This window comes from Xenopus laevis, chromosome 9_10L (assembly GCF_017654675.1).
Source record: "Xenopus laevis strain J_2021 chromosome 9_10L, Xenopus_laevis_v10.1, whole genome shotgun sequence".
Taxonomy (NCBI): Eukaryota; Metazoa; Chordata; class Amphibia; order Anura; family Pipidae; genus Xenopus; species Xenopus laevis.
Window position 1 is genome coordinate 79,663,415 of NC_054387.1, and position 18,464 is coordinate 79,681,878.

The 18,464-nt window shown below is 36.7% G+C and overlaps 1 protein-coding gene across 1 annotated transcript in view; it reads right to left on the reverse strand.

Annotated features, from left to right (window-relative positions):
• Positions 1 to 9,058: 9,058 nt before the first annotated feature.
• ccdc141.L (coiled-coil domain containing 141 L homeolog) overlaps positions 9,059 to 18,464 on the reverse strand; it is a 93,082-nt gene continuing 83,676 nt past the window's right edge. The window contains exons 21-23 of the mRNA XM_018236004.2: positions 16,931 to 17,043; positions 15,281 to 16,158; positions 9,059 to 9,793 (exon numbers count right to left, since the gene is read on the reverse strand). Coding sequence (XP_018091493.1) covers positions 9,538 to 9,793; positions 15,281 to 16,158; positions 16,931 to 17,043 — 1,247 coding nt within the window. The 3' untranslated portion in view covers positions 9,059 to 9,537. The remainder of the gene's footprint in view (positions 9,794 to 15,280; positions 16,159 to 16,930; positions 17,044 to 18,464) is intronic.

Here is an 18,464-nt window from a genome sequence, read left to right on the forward strand (position 1 = left end):
CAAATGTTTTGAAGCAGGAGGGCCCACTGACACCTGGGCCCACCTGGAGTTTTCCTGGTATCCCTGTGGGCCAGTCCGACAATGTGCAAACATCTTCTTTTTGTTGCACTTTATTTCCTGGTATTTCTATAGCATTTATATATTTCTGCAGTGCTCTACAGATTATACATAATTCATATTAGTTTCTTTCCCAGTGGAGCTTGCAATCTAAGGTCCACATAACATTCACACACTAGGGCCATCTTTTATCAGGAGCCAATTAACCTACCAGTATATATTTGGAGGGTGATAAGAAACTGGAATACCCAGAGGAAACCTACGCAGAATCAAACTCAGGATTCCAGTGCTTTTTCTTTTAAATCAAAATGCATACAGTACAGTTCTGCTCGCTGGATAGGTCAGAATTGATCAGAAAACTTTGTATGATTTTCCAAATTATATTAAAAAGTCAGATTTCCTGAATCTAATTTTAAAAACAGATAATGTGTATTTGAAACCAAGTTTGATATAATGACCCTGTAGAAAATGTGCAACAGAATTGCACCAGGCTTACCAAACAGAAGCAGAACTGGACTATCAAGGGACTATAATATAGACATCTTAATGGGCCAAGTACAAATATGCCCTCTACTAGAAAACTAAAGAAGTGTTGTGCAGGTAAGAACCTTGCATATGTTCAAATATGCCCAATACTCTAGCCCAGAAATGGTTTCTAGTACTTAGCCATGGGCTTTGAAAAGATTGTTGCTGAACTACACAGCTCAGCCGACTTTATACAGCAAATGCTGTGGGCTTTCAGCAGGTTGATGGACTTTACACAGGAACTGTTCTCAAAGGTGTTCTTTGAACATGCTGTTGAACTAAATAAATCAGAAGGCTTTAAATGAGAAATGCTTCCCCAGATGATAGTTGAACTACACAGAGAAATACTGTATCCCTGTGTGCGAGATCTTTTGTAATTTCAACTACAGCAGAATCACCTCCCCATTTCATGTTTTTTAGGTGACCAGAAAAATCGGTTTGTCCATCCTCCTGTAATTGAAAGAGAGGGGCCTAAATATAGCTGATTCACCTACTGTACCCTTATTTTACATCTCAGGTGAATAGGAAATCTAGTTCTACATGTAATAGATTAGAATTAGCATACAGCTATGTGCAAGCCCAAGTCTGGAATTCTGGCAATAATATGTGAATATACTATAAGATGTAGATAAATGCCAATGATATGAATAAAATGCCTTGATACCAAAAGAATAAGCTACTTGGGGATGTTAAGCACAGGGGCTGCTGAATGTCAGTGTGGATGATGGAGTGGGGGTGACAGGCTTAGTGACACCAACTTTCCCAATTATCCCATAGTGCGCCAATTGCTTTGCCTAGTAAATGTTAACTAACTACCAAATACTTGTGAATTACTGACCTATAGTCTGTTGAAAAATGGAACCAACTAGAGGATGTAACCTAAAAACTTAAGGGGCAATGTAATTAAAAATTGCAAGCAATGTTTAAAACAGCTGTTTTTGTTTTGAATGTTCAACGCTGCTCACAATGTAAAATCATTGGATGATGAATATAACATCACTACGCAAAGGTTTGTGTTAACACCTGCTCTGGAGTTCCAGTAAAAATCTATCCACAAAATATGCTTTGCGAAACTGAAATTTTACTACATACACTGCGCATGTTCACAAAAAGGGTAAGGCATTTTTCAGTAGCAGTATGCACAAAATGTCTCTGTCTTAAATATATTGATAATGGGTTGAGTGCTGAGGACTCCTGTAATTGTCTACATGTTCACAAAAGCCATGGTCTCTAACATGGTCGCTAATGTTCACAATGGTATTTGCAAACTTTTTGAGTTAATGAAACATATTACATTCCCCTTTAGAGTTTTTAGATCACGTGCTCTAGTTGGTTGCTATTAGCGATGGGCGAATTTATTCGGCAAGCGCAAATTTGTGGCAAATTTCTGTGTTTCGCCGCTGGCGAATAAATTTGCGAATTAGCATAAAAAATTCACCAGTGTCAAAGTATATTTGATGCTGGCGACGATTAATGGACGCCCATTGACTGTAATGGGCATCAAATGTCGCCGGCGCCCAAATTCGAGTTTCGGGACAAGTTCGCCCATCACTAGTTGCTGTCAATGAACCAGTGAATGGACCTAAAGATTTTAGTAAACAGATAATATATCTGTATAAATGGCCATGATCTGACCTTTTGAGAATCAAGTAACAAGATTTCCAAAGATTGAAGAAAATTCTTCTATCATTTTTCATTAAATTTAGAAGTTTTCTGTATAAGTTTCAATCCACTGTTTTAGTGGATATTTAATGATTTAGCTTGAAAAATACAGTATTTCTTATAGAGTATTAAAAGATTGCATTTAATAAGAAAAACTTTTTATAAGGGGTAGTGTGAACTACACTTTTAAACGAGACATAAACCCTCCCTTTAGATCCCAAGTCTATTGCTACGGCCCTGCTTTGGTAGCTGTGCATTCTTATAGGGAGTAGGATTTTATTGCACAGCATGTAGTAAGGGGGTATAGCATTTAATGAAACAATTTTAGAAGCAGATTTCAGTTTTTTTTGTGTGTGTATTCAAAAATCAAAATTATTTTTCTCTCTCCACAAAGATTTGCCAAGATCCTACCAACTGAGATTTTTAAACAGGAACCTTTTGAAAATGAAGGAAAGAATTGTAGAAAGAGAATACAATAAAGACAAATTATTGCTGGTAATAACTGAAATACAACCTCAAGTTAAATGTATCCCCTGTACTATTGTGCCTATAGGTGCAGCTGTATGCATTTCCAAGACTGAAAGAGCTTCTCCCAATTGTGTAGTACCAGGAATGCCTAAGTGGATTGAATGTGAGTATCCATGGCATGCCCCTAACCTGCTCATCATTCAATGCATTGCCATTCTTTAAAATGGTTTTCTTGGTTGTAAAGAAAAATACTCTGGGGAATTGCACACAGGAAGCCCAAAATGATTGCAATCTGGCACGTACCTACATGTAGGGTTAGCCCTGAGCCATGGTTTTTATGTACAATGATGATAATGAGCCCAAGCAAGAATAAAATGCCTTTGTAGTGGTAGTAGTCCTTTAAGTGATTTTGATGGAATCTGGAGGTAGGTATGTTGGCACAATATAACTAACTACAAAGTTTTTCTAAATATATTCAATGAAGAAAAATGCCCAAATGCAAGATTGTGATGTAGAAAAAAGGATAAGACAGTATTGGTCTCACAACGAGCAACATGGTATTTAGTAATGTATCAGTCACTCCTGATTATTCCACCAGAAACCATCCATGCTACAGAAGTTTCCTAAATAAGATGAGGATGAGGTGACAGCCAACTCGGGAGACTATAAAAGCACCACCTGTTATAGACTTTGCCATTGAACTCTGGATCTCATTTTGCAATACATAAAAAAGTTTCTGCTGAATAGAAGGAGAAGAAAACCAGGGATAAAGTTTTAAATTGCTTTTTACATTTTACACAAGTGCAATTGAACTAATTAAACAGAAAATTAGGAAGCTTAGAAATTCAACAAAGGTGAATTACTTAAACTTGCTGATGCAAACACTTGTTTATGCAAACACTTTTTTTCTTCAGTTTTTTTTCCTCCTTTTTCTATTTTGAAAATCAATTTGATACATTTTCTTTGTTCTCTCTCTCTCTCTCTCTCTCTCTCTCTCTCTCTATCTATCTATCTATCTATCTATCTATCTATATACAGTATATATTAAAATATACATTAAAACATTTATAATGTATAAAGATCTTGACTACACAATTTGTCTGTTATTAGGCGAATATCAAGGGACAAACTCTAGGTTTGCTTCCTAAAAACATAAAATAAAATGCAACCAAAAGGGTCACACTTTAGACAAAGAAAGCTGTTATAAGAAAATTCCGAGTGGTGGGCCAGGCAAGTGATTCTTTCCTCACACAATGTATCTCTAGGTTTCTAGTTTCATTTCCTCAGAATCAGTGCTCTCTGCCCCATTTAATGTTCAGGCCTCTCATATATATATATATATATATATATATATATATATATATATATATATATATACATGTTGCTTGACTCACGGTACAGAGCAGCTGCTTAATTCCAAATGCCAAACGTGCTTTAGAGAGATACACAATCTCTGACATTTCAACAGTTCTAGATCCCTGGGACTTAAAATTCTTAATCCAGGGTTCCTCTCCTCTCCTCTCTCTCTCTCTCTCTCTCTCTCTCTCTCTCCATATATATATATATATATATATATATATATACTGTACATACAGTATGAATAAACCATTTCTCTTTTGCCAGTTCCAAAAGGTATTATTAAAAACTGTTTGTTTGCAAGTAATCTGTTCATCCACATTTATAAGACAGAGTGGAACATAGCTATTTTATTGCCTAGCTACCGGTACTTTCATTTCTCAGGAAAAAGATAGTACACAGATAAGATCACAAATCTACCACTATTGCTGATACAGTATACTGTAAAATGCAGCACCAGGAATAACTTTTCAGTTCTGAATCACTGATAAGTGCACCAAAATAGGAACAAAGGCACACTCAATTCAATGCTTCTGCACAAACTCCAGTTTTTCCTTTGATTTAAGGTGAGAACCCTGCAAAAGTTTCGGGGCCAGGCCCCTTCATCAGGTGCGCACTAGAAGAAAAATCTTTTCTTGACACCTTTTATTTAGAAACCCATGAATTATATATATAATCTATATATTTAGATCGTCCTGGTATTTGTGTTGATACTGTTTTATGTAATGTAAGTTATTAGAAAACTGAGGCTATTGGAGTTGATAATGGGGTTCTAGCCAGCCAGCCAATGGCAAGTACTGATATTATCCAACCTATAGTCTTCCAGCTGTACTACAGTTCCCTGCATTCCTGAGCTTTAAGCTGTAAGATCTGTGTCTGTTCTGCCAAGATTACATTTAAAAGAGAACTAAACCCTAAAAATTAAAATGGCTAAAAACGCCATGTCTTATAAAATTACCTTATTGCATCAGCCTAAAGTTTCAGCTTGTCAATAGCAGCAATGATCCAGGACTTCAAACTTGTCCCAGGGGGTCACCATCTTGGAAAGTGTCTGTGACATTCACATGCTCAGTGGGCTCTGAGCAGCTGTTGAGAAGTAAAATTTAGGGGTCATCGCAAAATTATCAAGCAGAAAATGAGGTTGTCCTGTAATGAGTTGATGCTATAGGGCTGATAATTACATGTTCATGCAAGTTGCCCTGGTTTCTGTACTGCCATGTAATAATTATCTGTACTAATTACTAATCAACCTTATATTATGACATTTATATTCTATGTGTACTGTATATTTTGAGTCAGGCCCTAAGCTCAGTAAGTGACAGCAGCATAGAGCATGTGCAGTGAATCAGCAGAAAAGAAGATGAGGAGCTACTGGGGCATCTTTAGAGGCACAGATCTACCTTGTTAAAGGGCTGTGGTTGCCTTGGGCTGGTACAGAAGCCCAAATGTAATGTACAACATTTCTAGCTCCTTCTTTAATTAAGCTTTATTTCTCCTTTAATGCCAATATATTTAAATAAAGATAAATAGATAGACTTTAAAACAAAATTGTCACTAGGGAGCCATAAACGAAATAGCTGTTTAGGCAAGGCTAAAACTGCAAGCTTAGCCAGTTATTATAGTAGTACAGTATATAGAATTAGTACAGAAGAGGAAATCAAAATAAATATAAACATAGCTAAAAAAAAAAAATAAAGACATCATGGCTTTTTCTTAGACTCTCGGTATGTTTTATTTTTACATGGAAATATAAAAAAGGAAGTCTGTTCATAGATGTTCTTTGGTACATATCAGTCTTGTCTTCTGCATTCACACTTTACAGTAACTTAGATAATTCCTGCTCAAAACCTTCTAAAGGAAGAAATGCCATAGGGCTAAGTTGGTGCAACCGTAAACTATTTCATGAAAGCAACACCTGTCCTCAAGTAAGGACACTTTTAATGGGGACAATAACTTTCCACTTTGGACTACAACTCCAAGTATTTTCCACTATATTATCAAGGGTCAAAACATGATGGGAGTTGTAGTCCAACAACAAAAGCGATGGATTCTTAAGAGAATCCTAAGTGCTCTGTGTACATTCAATTTCCTGTTCTTTGTCAATGGAATCATTATTGGATGCATGCAAATTCATTTTATGGAATAAACACAGAATTAACACTTTTAATGAAATAAGGGCTCTTTAGAAAGCTGGGGAGTGAAATGTGTAAGCTTTTCAGTGGAATGGGTGAGAATTTCAATTGTATGTAGGGATGCACCAAATCCAGAATTCAGTTTGGGATTGACCAAGGTTCAGCCTTTTTCAACAGGATTCGGTCGAATCCAAGTGCCTGACCAACCGAATGCCTAACTGTGCGTGCAGCATGCAGTTCTCTTTGCATTCACTTCCTTAATTTACATATCCAAATAAGGGTTTGGCTAAATCTTTCACAAAGGATAGATGATTCAGTTCATCCATAGTTATATGAGACCTTTCCCAATAATTGTACTGTAATGTTTTGCCTATATTTCATAGATATTTACATATACATTAAAAACAACATAAAAATGCATATTCATAGAGACTGTATTTTAAGAACAGAAATCCTTTAACAGATGTTGTAGTAAAGAACACATTGAAGTAAAATCAAATGTACATTTTAACACACATTTCCAAATATTACAAATATAGTACAAACTAAGTAATGTCACATGTTTGTTTATTTGCATCCATGAAATGAAAATCTTTAGAATAAAAAAATAAATACAAATTAAGTAAATACCATTACCTATAAATGGAACAACAACATATATACCTTCACAGGCAGTTAAGGTCTGAGTTGTTTTTTTTCCACAAAAGTTTGAATATTCATTGTGGGGTCAAAACTCACATTTTTGGTTTAAAAGGTTTTAAAAAAAAAAAAACCTCAAATGATTCGAGTTAAAAAAAAAAAACTGGAATATTTGAGATTTATTATACCCAGGCCCTGGAAATAGCTTGAAACTGAAAATACACCACCTGAAACCTGTCAAGGTACTGTAGAAGTCAATGACAGTTGTCCCTTCAACCATTTGAAAAGGTTAACAGCCTGCTTGATGTTTGTGTTTTTTGGGCAAAAACTCGAATCAAGAAATAGATTGATTTGAGTTTTTTTCCGCTGAAAACTCAATCAATCGGTTTTTGCCATTCAAGCCTTATCTTAAATAAGATACCATTCGAGTTTCATGGTAATTTGAGTTCATTTGAATCTGAACACTTGGCCTTTGATAAATAACCCCCTGTCAGTGTCTTGATTTATTTATTTTTTATCCAGCAGCAAATATTTCTTCGAATTCTTCACATTATTGGTCACTTCTGGGAAGTTAATCAAACAATATATATTGGTTTATTTTAAGATAAATCACAATTCTGTTTGGTCCAGGGTTCAAATATAGACATAGCATGTTTTTATTGCTGAGTTTTTGACTTGTTTCAGGAATGTGGAGCAGAAAATTGCTTTGGATCCACGTTCTCAATGGAGATGGATATAGGTTGTAATTAGAAAAGGACCTTAGGTTTCATCACTTCTTTATCTTACCCATAATCCACCATGTTTTCCCAGCAGGATCTTGTACATTATTTTACCTGCCTGCATGAAGTACAAATCTGTGACGGTTACTCTGAGAAATAAATGGATGGAACAAGGGCATTCCTTTGTACACCTCTTACTTGTGCCTTATTTACAAGACACCAACAAGAATGCCTGTGAAAGGCTCATCTGAAACATAAGACAAGTCTCCCATTCGTCTCTGCAGTCTGCACCTTGTGACAAATGTGCCGATATATGACAATGTGTAATGTGGGGTGGGTTACTGTGCTGCAAATACTGCTGTTTATTGCATATTAATAAGTATCATTTTGTTCCCATTAACAACCAGAACACTTACATCCAAAGTAGTATATGAGCCCTATGAATACATCTACAAATACAGAGTTGGATTGGGTAGTCCGGGGCCCACCTGGGCCTGCCGCATTAGGGGCCCCCACAAACACACAAACTCCCATGCCCCCTGCCCCAGCTGTGTGAGGTCCACCTCACAGCAACCTCTCTCCGTTCCCTTTCCCCCTGCAGGTACCATATTGCGCATCTTGGTCTATCTTTTTGTCAGGTGGCAGCACCCAGGGCTTCAGCTCGATTGGGACTGGGTCAGCAGGGCCCATGAGAGCCAGGGCCCAATGGGTTTCTTCCTGATGTCCCACTAGTCCAGTCTGACCCTGTGCAAGCAGTTAATAACTTTTAGTTCCATTAATTGGTTGATTATAAGCCACAAAACTTCAGTCTAGACTTTTTCTGGCTTGAAGATGCTCAGTTAACACCTGCAGTAGCCCAGAAAACAGCAAACTGAAACCTGGTTGACCAAGATAAGAATGAAAATTGTCATCGGGCTACTGCACTGAGTTGGAACTGCATGTGCACTTTTTAAGCTGCACTTTTCCTCCACAGTTTATATACAGCAAAGATTGCAGCAGTGAGAAGTTAACAAGAGGCTCAGTAATGAAGCACAGTAAATCACAAGCATAATCACAGTGAAGCACAATGTGTAAAGCAGACAAGAAAGACATGCTTGTCACTGGATAATGTTTTATATATGTGTGAGTATAACTAAATGGGATTTGTTGAGACTAGAGGAAGCAGCCATTAAGGGGGGCAATGTGTTACGAATCTAATCAGCAAATCGTATATAAGACATCCCAAAACATTGTCAGAAAAATATAAAAATGCACCTAGTTATATGTTCACCCTTAAGGGGGACAGAAGCATTCCTTAAGTCACTCCACCCAAATACTGATAGACAACAAACCCCAGCCTTTTACAGCATATTATTAAATATATATATATATGTATATATGTATATATATATATATATAGATAGATAGATAGATAGATAGATAGATATACAGTATATATATATATATATATATATATATATATATAGCTTCAAACATTATGAAAGCTGTAGCAATGTTGCACAAGAAAATGTTTTCACTGTCTTCCAGGGGGACAGCAGTCCAACTAATGAAAGAGGATCCCCAGGTGAAAATTCTGCCTGCTCTATATACACTTGAATATCCTTCTCTGGTTTCATGCACTAGTCATCAAAGCCATTATACATTATTCTATTTATAAACACTTCTAAACATCACTATTTCAATTCTTCAATTAAGTCTGATCACAGTGTAATACTGGCAAGTGAAACTGCACTGCAATCTCAGTTTGTTTTAATATGTGCCTATAAATAACACATAGATTTTAAAAGAAATGTACAAAATAAATGAGATCAAAAGTGTAACTGACGTGCAAAGACTGGATCAAATTAAAAATACTCTTAGAGAGAACATATGAAGGAAGATGCACTTCCAGTAAAAGTTGTTTATGCCTTGAGAATGAGAATGACACTGTTGTTGGGTCTTCTTTTCAAGTTTTCAATAACAAAATTAAATTGTATTATCTATGTAAGTATCCAGTAAATAAGTGACAGAAACAGGTAGACAGTGAGCAGTGTTATCCAGTCAACTTCCAGTATAGGTGACCTATTACCTTCTAATTGGGTGTCACAGATAAGGGTGGGGGATTTACATATTGAGTCCTGAGAAATGTATCCCCCAACATCATTCTTCTGTACCTCTGGAATGACCGAGTTGTGATGTGCTGGCTTTTCAAAATTGGATGAATGATCAGTCCGATGCGTTGCTGTCTTTCTGCACCTACAGTGAAAAGTAGTTGGTATTAAATGATCAGTTCAGTTGTTTTTTTTCGCAATTAGCCATAAATAAATAAATCTATCTATCCATGCCAATCTATCAACGCCTGCTATTTCTGTGGATGTTTCCTTAAACAGTTATTCTTTTTCCAACATTTAGCATGGATCATAATTGTAGTAGCGTTATTCTGCTTCTTTTGGAACAATCTAATTGTTACCCAAACAGTTGAGAAGTGCAATTGAAAGCAACAAATCTGTTGTAAAAAATACTTATATACTTATACTTTTAAGTAAGGTTGCTGCAGTGAGAACCCCTTCAGAGTTAAAGTGCCTATATAGTCAGACATTGACTGTGGCCTTTCCACCCTTAACTTTTTCATCTGCCTTGGGTCTCCAAACAAAGTCCTCCTTGATTTGACATCATACATGTTTAGATACTATTGGCCGAAGAACAAAATAACCAACGATGCAGTCCTCAGCTGACGTTCTGCACAGGACCCTTTTTCTATAGAAGTGAATCTCTATTCCTCACCAGGCAACTTTGGACGACTTCAGAAAATACTTCAGATATGGTTTCCCATCAGCAAAGTGGAAAAAGCATTTGAGGGAGATCAGTCCTCTGCGGTAGTTAAGATTTATTGAGGACAACTTGTATCCTGCTGGGAAAATGCTTCCCTTCTGAACTATCCTAGTCCCATGAATATATTTACTTTTCATCATATCAGCTCTTCTCCATCTTTTCTTTCTAATCTTTACATGGTAATAGGGAAGACCACTTTAAAATTAACTTTAGTATGAAGAGCTATTATGTAGGTTTCTTTTATTTTTGTTTTTACTAAAAATATAGCATCACATACTTTTTTTTTTTGTTTGGTATGACAAACAGACATTTCAAATTGCAAACTGGATAGGAAGGCAAAGTGTAAGAACATTAAAAAAGTTGCCTAAGTACGTTGTTTTAAAATTAAGCAATGGAACATTCTAATTATTATCATTAATTATTATATATACAGTATATATATATATATATATATATATATATATATATATATATATACACACACACTGTATATATAAGTTGAGCTTCCCCTTAACGGTCTTGCTGTCTTATCTGTTATGACATGGTCTCTTATTTTGTCAAATTTTAGACTTAAGATAAAAAGGGTTTTTGACCACCACTGCATACAGGCAGAAAACAACTGCGGTCGTCCACCAGTCACATAGTGATATACGCCTACTTTCATTTGGGCCCAGTTTTTTTTAGATACTGTATAACTGAACCATTACTTTGTATCAGTAGTTTCCACATGAACTACTAGGCCCAATGAACCTATATCGGTATAATTAATGAGATATCTATTTTAGTAACTATTAGTAACAGACACAAAATATATATACTGTATATACTATAATAAGTAATTCTTGGCTGCTGGGCTGCTGTTAAAATCTGTTGGCCTCTTTCTTTCTTCCTGGTATATAACTACAGGACAGTGTAATGTCTACAGCAAACAAAACGCATATTTTATATATACAGGTATATATATATATATATATATATATATATATATGTGTGTGTGTGTGTGTGTGTGTGTGTATGAAAATGACTGTATATGGGAACACAGTTGGATTTGCAGTGTACAATTATCATTTACGGGTCATACAATAGAAAGGATCCATAAGGCTCTCAGCACAGGCTATTTATCGACATTGGGAGCATGAATCGTCTATATCTGTTGCTTTAACCTATGGATCTAATTACTCAGTACTCAGTACTTCATGGGACTCTTTTATTGTCACTAATATTTTATTCCCATCATGCTTGAAGTTTATGCCTCTTCAATAGATGCAATGTGCAGGTGAGTGAAGCAGACCATTATGGCACATCTGCTCACCATCTCTAACAATGAAGAACACCAGGGGTCATTGGCAGAGGTATTACCTATAAAACAGTCGTTGTCTTCATGGGACAACAGGGCAGTGTTTGCTGGGTCTGATTTCAGGTGCCCCTACACTGTATGATTGCTGCTGCAATAATTTTGAGAAATATATTTTGTCAAATATATTACCCCCATATATAAGATTTCTGACATATGTAACTGTTAATTAAAATCTTAATAGCGTTTACTAAAACAGGCCACCAAGCAAGTAATACTGTATATCATGGCTATTCAGCAATTATAATGATTTAGTGTTATTTCTCCAAAACTTCCAGCTTTGCAGGAACAAAAAAAAGAATTTGTAGGGCAAAAGAGGGAAAGAGAGTTAGGCAAAAGCATAAAACCAGTGAAAAGGGATGAAAGAAAACTGAACAACTAGAAATGAGGTGAAAAGAGGAGGCTTAGAGTGGAGAAGTAAGAAAATATTTTGTACATAGGACCATGGTTTTGGTACTTGTCTGGTGGTGCACCTGTGGCTATTTACCAGTTATCCAGAAAGCTCCAAATTAAAGGATTTTTAAAATTGATTTTCTTTTTTTCTGTAATAATAAAACAGTACCTTATACTTGATCACTACTAAGATCTCACTAAAAATATTTTGAGTAGACAATGCATGGAGATACGATCTATGGAAACAACCCTTATCTGGAAAACCCCAGGTCACAAGCATTCTGAATAATTGGTCCCATACTTGAAGTTGACCTGTGTTGCAAATATTTATTGAAATTGTATATTAATGGGGGCCTCATGGGGGCCCCTATACCCCCTGCAGCTGCAGGGTCTGCTTCCTGCTTCTGTATTTACTCCCCTGCTTGTTAGTATTTAAAGAGAATTACTAATTGGACACGGTTTAGGATATATCAGATTTTATTACAAACATATGCAACACATCACAGACTAGATATTGCTCCTAGAAGGTTTTATGGAAAAAGATAATTTAATTTGAGTGGAAAATGACTTGGAAGACTGGCTCATTAAATATGAATCATCAGTAGCCGATATAGAATCACCATAAACAGTCTAAGTTGGCAACACAGATTGGAGACCTTGTTTGCTCATCAGACAAAACTATAAGGCACTGTTCAGAGGCAGAGAATATACCACCACGGTTGTCAGGCTTCTAGCGTGTATATAGATCTGTAGCTATTTACAAGTTTATTTTGGGACCATGCTTCATTCGGTAACATCTAACCCATGCTCAGTGTTCAGTTTAACCTCTGCCTCAGTCATAAAGAGGAAAAGGTTTTAATCAGCTCCAAATTATATATATATCCATATTAGAACTGTGTTGGATAGTGAGGATGGCAGACTTTCCTTTAGGCATTTAAGTTGGCCTCAAAAAAACTAAAATTAAATTAAATTTAAAATGAAATCATCTCAAGGTGTATCAATATTATTCCCTTTAAGGCTAGTGGCACATAAGACATTTTGAACGACGTTGTCATCCAACAGAAATCAGCAGCTGTCAGAATGTCCCTATCTGTAATGGTGATCGCACGGAGTGGTGGCAGGCAGTTCTCCGTGCCAAAATGCTGTAAAATGTCACTTAAACAGCCTCTGGGTAATCGATACATTAGTAAAACTAAAAAAGTTAAATTATCTAAATTATTTCTATCAAGGGAAGATGTATGTCCAAGATTTATTTCCAGCATATGGTGCAGCAGAAACAAGCTTTAGATATTTGATATGGTCCTTCCTGCCTATAATGGATTATTGGGAAAATCTGAACCTCTATTCAATATTCAAGATAGAGAATTGATTAAAGGTTATCATGTTTTTAAATTGGATGAGGTCTTCATCTCCAACACTGATAGGGCACTTATTAAATTAACCCAGTGATCCTCAACCAGTGGCTTGTGAGCAACATGATGCTCTCCCAACCCCTTGGGTGTTGCTCTCAGGGAACTCAAAGCAGGTGTTTATTTTTGTATTCCTGGCTCGGAGGCAAGCTTTAGTTGCATAAAAACCAGGTCTCTTGCCAAACAGAACCTGCTTTAGACTGCCAGTCCACATAGGACCTACTAAATAGCCAGTCTCAGCCCTTATTTGGCACCCAAATTAACCTTTTAATGCTTGTGTTGCTCCCCAACTATTTTTACAATTGAATTTGTCTCATCGGTAGAAAAGGTTGGGAACCCCTGTGTTAACCTATATAAGGACGGCTTGTCTGCTTAAGTTTTGGTTGATTGGGGGTTATACAGTTATAAACTACCAGCAATTCACGTGGTTGTGATATAAAAACATACACAAAATCAATGCTAAAGTGATTTGCGGGCCATGAAGCTGATGCTCATCTTAACCTGGTTCCCAACTAAAAATTGAACAAAACAAGCTTAGCTTTTTAAATAAAGTATATTTTTACATTTTCTCTTTACATGACTTTTAATAGGAGTGCTATGTCTCTTAAAACAGCACCTGTGCATTTGCATTTATCGTGATTCATATGTCCTGTGCATTCTTTCTTGATTTAGATTTCATTATTTCACTGGTGACACAAAGTAAGTAAGTTGACCTCCCTGTAGAATGACAGATGCTAGATATATTTTCAGAGGCATACTCTCATTGGATTCCAAGCATGGACAACTCACAATTAACACAATATACTATAAGGACAATTATACATGTTTCAAAATGTTGCTGTGCAGGCACATTCACATCATGTCATAGTGTGATAAGTAATTTCCATGAACAGAAGCAATATTCATCTGATCTTAGAGTCTTTTTCCCACATTTTCCTGAAAATCAAGATAATTCAGCATAGTCTTAAAGCCTTATTGGCATTGCAAATATATATTAGGAATCCCATATTTTAAGGAAATCATAGTGGGCTATAATTTCACTTTGGGCAATTGATTGCAGGAAGTGATACAACAGTCCTATCCCCATAGCTAAATAGTGTTTATCCAAAGTTTTAGCTCGACTTTAAAAACAGCACATCTAAGCACAAGTGTTTTCACAAATGTAATGTACAGCCTTTATTTTCTCTGCTCCTGTCAATGCAAATTGTTTTGGCCATATGTATCCTTAACATTTCAAGATGTAGTGCCACTTTATTGACTCACTACAAAGGCCTATGCCCAGAGCAAATCATTTATGTGAACAAAACTCCTAGAGAACCCATTATAAATATATAGGCTATCCACTTACTAAAAGAGTGATATCACCCAAGGGACAGCGTTGTTTTAAGGATGAACATAATAAATGAGACTGAAACACCTACTGGAACTAGACCAACAGCACAGGTCCAAAAGGAACTTCTGTGTAAAATCTGTATTGTGTTTGTCTGGTAGTACAAGGGATGGCACAATTGTTTTCAAGTATGAATTTTAGTTTTAACTGTCCATGTGGAATGTTGTGTTAGAAAAGGAAGATAAGTTGGAAATTATAATATGAACTGTGAGGCAGTAAGTTGAAAGTAAATGAAAAATGACCCATGCATTAGGAAGTTACGGAAACAAACAAACAGGTCTTTTTTGCGACCACATTAGTGCACACAAGAGTTAAAGGGCCTCCCTTACAAATCATTCTATTGCTCTTCATTATAGGCTACCCACCATGTAACAGCAGGTTCTGGGTATCCAGTTACTTCAACTTCCAATGTCACTGGAGAACCTTCCTTAACAGTGACATTAGGCAGGTGTGTGGAGAAGCCAGGCGTCTGACCAACGAGACTAGCATGGCTTTTAATGGCGTCTTGGGCAGTCACGTGGCTCTGGCAGCTTTTGGCAGGGTCTGATTGAAACATGACACTTGAGAAATCATCTGGGGTAGCATGCAGCCTATCTTTGGTTTTAGTAGAGTTACTGGTAACATGCAATTGTTGTTTTTTTTTCGTGCTCTCATAAACAGAATGATGCTGCCAATGAGTTTCATGCATTTCATTCATCATGCTATGGCTGGGTGACGCTTTTGCAGGAGGAGAATTTAAAGAATAGCGCATTTCATGTACTATTGCTGGTTGGTGAGCAAAGGGAGACTCTACTTTATATCCAATGCTAGGAGAAGAGAATATCTCACTACAATTAGAAGTCTTTTCTTTCTTGCAATTTATTGCGTCATTATTAGCAACAGGTGTTAAGAGTTCAGACCTGTCCACCATCTTTTTGCCAGTGGCATTTATCTGCATTTGCAAGCTGTAGGAGGTGACATGCAGGCTGTGGGAGCTGAAACAATTTTGCTCCTCCAGCTCTGTCTCTGACTGCGGGAGGTTGGATTCAGGAGTCTCAGCAAGCGGAGGCAAAGAGATGTCATCAGGGGAAATGCATTCATATTCATCACCAGATGCAGTGTCCTCTGCTAGTAATTCAGGATGCAAGTCCATGTCTGTTAGTGTACTACCGGCTTTGGCTGATGTTGGGAGTTCTGCAGATGGATTTAAAATTGATTCTTCTGTAGCATCAGCTAATAAAACAGGTGCAAGTTTTCGTGGTTCCTAGAAATTAAATAATACAACAAATCAACAAATCCTATTGTACACGTTTTATCTTGTAGTTGATGTGATGAGCAAAATATGAACCATTATTAAAAAAGACTATGGCAGTAAACTAACATCCTCAGCTAACCCTTGCATGCGCATGTTCTGAAGGCAAATGCAACAAGTACAGAAGCTCCAGCTAATAAGTTATGGGCACCCATTATTCTTCCTGTAACTATTTGTTCAGTTGTTCCCTTCCTTGAATAGAAGGTGAAGACAATGCTCTGTGCTCTCTAAGCAATTCTAGGATTCCCTCTATGTATGTGCTTACATCAGCAACTAGTGAGGGAGTTACAGACTGTTCACAGCTGTACAGGGGACATGCTTTGGTGGCCATCATTTTAGTGGAAGAGGGTTGCTGTGAATGTGGGAGTGTGCACAAGCTTTACAGCAGAAACAGTCTCACTGCAGATTTTTTTAAAAAAAGTTTTGGGGCTTTATATGTGATTTAAGATATTTAATTCAATGTCCTTTTTCCTAAAAATCTGTACAATTTAAGCCACGACCTGGATCCACCTAACACAACCATTATATTCAACCATGTCCTCAGGTCCATGCCCTCAGGTCCATGCCCACTCTTTGGGCCCACTCTTTTTGGAAAATCAGTTGCAAAAAATTATTTCCACACCATCAGTTACTATTCAATGTATTATTTGTTTAATCTAATCAAGTTTTTCACAGGTTTGGCAAAACAGACATACACACTTTATACTAGGTATTAATACAGTACCTCCAGCTTTTCTTCCAGTTCCTTTAAATAGATACATAGTTCATTCACAGAATGGAGTGCTTCTTTGTGTTTTACAGTCATCTTCTCAATATATTTCATTCCATCATCTGGCCCTGTCGATATACAGACAAAAAAGCCTTGATCCATACAAAGAACAAGACACTGTATCTAATAGTGGCAGTTATGGGGAAGCAAATAAAGTCAAAACATCAAAATCCAGCTAGACCAAAATATGAACCCAATAATCTACCCACCTAATAGCTACTTCTCACAAAAATTATATTAAAAAGGTTGATATGGATTATGCAGTCTTTACAATGACTATATTTCATTCATTATCAGTCCCTACCCCCAATGGATTTTACAAACTAAGAGGTCCCTAATACATGCTCATTATGGTAACATATCACACAAACACAGGGATTCTATACAGACTCTTTTCAGATAGGGCCATGGCAAGACAGTAATGCTAATCTGTTAGCCACTGTGCTACCCCATCCTATGTCATTCTGCTATTCAGGGCTATGTTAACTCTAATTGCTGAAAAGAGGTTCATGGTGCTCAGACATGTAAGTAGACAATCGCACCAGTTCATACATGGGGCCAGGGTGCACATGCCCAGACCTACACAGTAGGCACTCACAGATCCCACAGACAGGCAAAGTTAAAGAACTGCAAACTTTATTAGGCAAATAATAGACAAAGCATTACACGTTTTGTGCACTGAATCATACTGTATGATTAAGGCACCAAACACGTAAGGCTTTGTCTATTATTTGCCTAATAAAGTCTGCAGTTCTTTTACTTTGCCTGTCCATGGGCTCTGTGAGTGCCTGTTGTGTTTTTTCCTTGGGCCTATGTTAGCTCTACCAGTAGACTTTCCAGATAACTTAATCAAGGTCATGTTTCTGAAGACCTAGTGCAAATCTAACGGTAATGTTTCCTCTTTCTATTCTAACAGGCATATATAGTAGCATAATTCAAATTTGCCAATATACTGTAATGGTTCAGTTGTCTCCCTTACTCCATGAGAATTGCATAAAGGAGTCTTTATAATACTACATTGTACTCCCAAAGCTAGCTAACATCAGACTGGTCTCTAGTTGCTTGTATGGCCCAAACCTAATTTAAACACCAACCATACATAACTATATAAATTCCTTGAAAATGTTCCAATCACATTGTAGAAGGCAAATATATTACAGTCAAGCGCCGATTTTATGTTTTACAGGGGACAAAAATGTAAAAAAAAAGTTTGACTGAATGATGGTGATGATCATAACGGTGATTTTTTTGTTTGTTTCATTGACTGCAGTATTGTATTCATAATGTTCTGTCATTCACTAACATTACCTGAATTCAATCTATATCAAAATGTATATGTATTCCCAGGGGGATATATATAAGGAGATCAGCGCCTATGGCAACAGAAATTAAAAAGAAGCATAGCGTAATACGTCCATTTAAAAGGGATATCACCCTGTTTATACAATAACTTATTGGTAGGTGTGCTCCCCCTTTCCTTCGGGTAGCT